Below are 2,450 nucleotides of genomic sequence, written 5' to 3'. Positions count from 1 at the left end.
AAATATGTTTATGCTCCCAAAAAGAAGGATCTGGATGTTTTATGTTTTTCACAATTATCCCTGCAAATAAATAAAATTACTGTTAAGCAGATTAAAGAGTAGTGTTTTATTATTTTGAATTTTTACTTTTAGATTTAGAATGTTAATTTTCTAATATAATTTTCTGTCTATAATACATACTGTAATGCAATTTCACATAACATCAACATTAATTTTTGGTCCGCAGCCCTCCATCCAGATTAATTTTTGGCCCTTCATAGGAAACAATTTGGGCACCTCTGCTATAGACTATCAGGGACAGAAAGTTGTGTGCGTGAAAAGAACACCCACTAACCCTCTGATTCTGATCATTCGTACCCATTGGCAGGAAAGGCAAGCTCCACCCCTGGTAACATTGTGAATGATATGTATGAATGTTTAACCAAGGAGGCTGGACAGGTCGAACAACATGAATTACTAACATCTTTCAAAAGGAAGTGGTGCTGTAATTTTACATACAACTCTAATTTCATTTTGCTGATGCATCAGACAAGACAGGCTTTACTAAAACTCTCACCTGTTGTTGAAGATTTCCCAAGTACTCTACATATAGTTTGGAATACTACGGTAAGCCCTTTTGGTGATTTCATTTTATACTGGAATTGAACTTCACAGGTTCAGCAATTTTAACAGTGACCAGTGGCTAAGACAATGCTTAATACAAACAACTAAATAAGTGTAACTTTTAAATATCTTACTTTAGAATGCTAAAATTTTTTATACTAAACATGAACACAAAGAGTGTCTGGAATGCTTTAACTTCCAACCAGGAAATAGTTTTGCTGTCTGTTTTTCTATCAGGATAAAGATATTATTATTATATACACATAAATATGACCAATTATAATTATATTATCATTATTATTATTATTATTATTATTATTTGGTATAAAAACAAAAACATTTTGCTTCTTTAAAGGAAAAAACATGTCAACTTCCTTGTCACCCGGATCTCAAAAGCCTCTCTTGATTGGCGTCATTTTGATAGTAGGTTTTTGTACAATTTTCTTTGTGTACTACAAACCAAAGCTAAGTTGGCTGCCCTGTCATGGTTCTTCTGAAAATCCCAAGATTAAAACATGCACTGATATATGCCTTGGTGCTTTAGACATAGCAAACAACACCAAACCCGTTGATGGTAAATGTTTAGTAAATTATACTCTGTTGAGACAACAAGTTTCAGGGAGAGAGCAACCCCCTGTGGACATTGAGGAGATCAGCAGAAAAGAGCACCATGAACCAGATACAGTCTTCTTGGTTTGGATGTATCCATTTGGCCACAAACACAGTTTGACGTCCTGCCACTCTTTGTTCCATATTGAAGGGTGCCATTTAACAGATGACAAAAATCTATACAACAATGCCAGCGGTGTAATATTTCATCATAGAGACATCAATTACGGCCTTCAGAACATGCCAAAAAAGCCACGACCACCACACCAGAGATGGGTCTGGATGAATGCTGAGTCACCAAGTAACTCCGGAAAGATAGCAGCTCTCAATAACCTGTTTAATTTGACTGCAAATTATAGACAGGATGCAGACGTTGTGGTACCTTATGGAAAGCTTGTAAAAGCAACGTCAGACAGTGACTTTGAAATACCTAAGAAGAATAAACTAGTGTGCTGGGTTGTGAGCAACTGGCACCCAAACTATGCACGAGTGAAGTACTTCAATGAACTGAGTAAGTACATCAAAGTTGAAGCCTATGGACGACATTTTGGGAGGTACATAGACCATAATGACTATTCATCTTTAATGTCAAGCTGTAAATTTTACTTGTCATTTGAGAATTCAATCCACAAAGACTATATAACAGAAAAGCTATACAATGCACTGAGGCTAGGCAGTGTACCGGTTGTGCTTGGTCCACCCCGAGAAAACTATGAACAGCACATACCAGGGGAGGCTTTTATTCATGTAAATGACTTTCCCTCAGCTAAAGAACTGGCCGAACGACTCCAGTTCCTAGACAAGAATGAGGAACAATACAGGCAGTATTTTACGTGGCATAAACATTTTGATGTTAAGCTTTCCCTCTTTGGACTTGAACACGCTTGCCGTGCTTGTGATTATGTCAGGAGGAACCAAGGCTATAAAGTGTTTACTAATCTTAATACATGGTATTGGGGTTAGCTTGGACGGATGGGCCAGTGCAAAAAAAGAGTGTTTCCCATTGGTTCAGAGGCAGGTTGCCTAGCATGATTATTAGGGATGTAGTCAATTCTGAATTTAAATCAGAACTGATGGTTCATTGCGGTTCAGTTTTTCCAATTCTTGTGAGTTCTTCTGGAAACTACTTTCAGATATATATGACAGTTTAAAACGGTAAAACTGTCTGGAAAATGTGGGATCTGTGTTCACTCCCAACAAACTTGATACCATGGATTTCAACTAATTTTTTTGTACCT

At 36.9% G+C, this 2,450-nt stretch overlaps 1 protein-coding gene across 1 annotated transcript; it reads left to right on the top strand.

Moving 5' to 3' along the window:
* The first annotated feature begins 966 nt into the window (after positions 1–966).
* On the top strand, positions 967–2,175 carry LOC115811226 (alpha-(1,3)-fucosyltransferase 9-like). The gene is made up of 2 exons (XM_030773379.1): positions 967–1,177; positions 1,283–2,175. The coding sequence occupies exons 1-2, from the start codon at positions 967–969 to the stop codon at positions 2,173–2,175; spliced, it is 1,104 nt and encodes a 367-aa protein (XP_030629239.1).
* The last annotated feature ends 275 nt before the right edge of the window (positions 2,176–2,450 follow it).

Source organism: Chanos chanos, chromosome 1 (assembly GCF_902362185.1).
Source record: "Chanos chanos chromosome 1, fChaCha1.1, whole genome shotgun sequence".
Classification (NCBI taxonomy): domain Eukaryota; kingdom Metazoa; phylum Chordata; class Actinopteri; order Gonorynchiformes; family Chanidae; genus Chanos; species Chanos chanos.
This window is presented reverse-complemented; position numbering and strand designations above follow the sequence as displayed.

Coding starts and splice junctions, on each gene's coding strand:
- LOC115811226 (XM_030773379.1), top strand. CDS start 967: ATGTCAACTTCCTTGTCACCCGGATCTCAAAAGCCTCTCTTGATTGGC. Junction 1,178..1,282: donor CAACACCAAACCCGTTGATG/GTAAATGTTTAG, acceptor ACCATGAACCAG/ATACAGTCTTCTTGGTTTGG.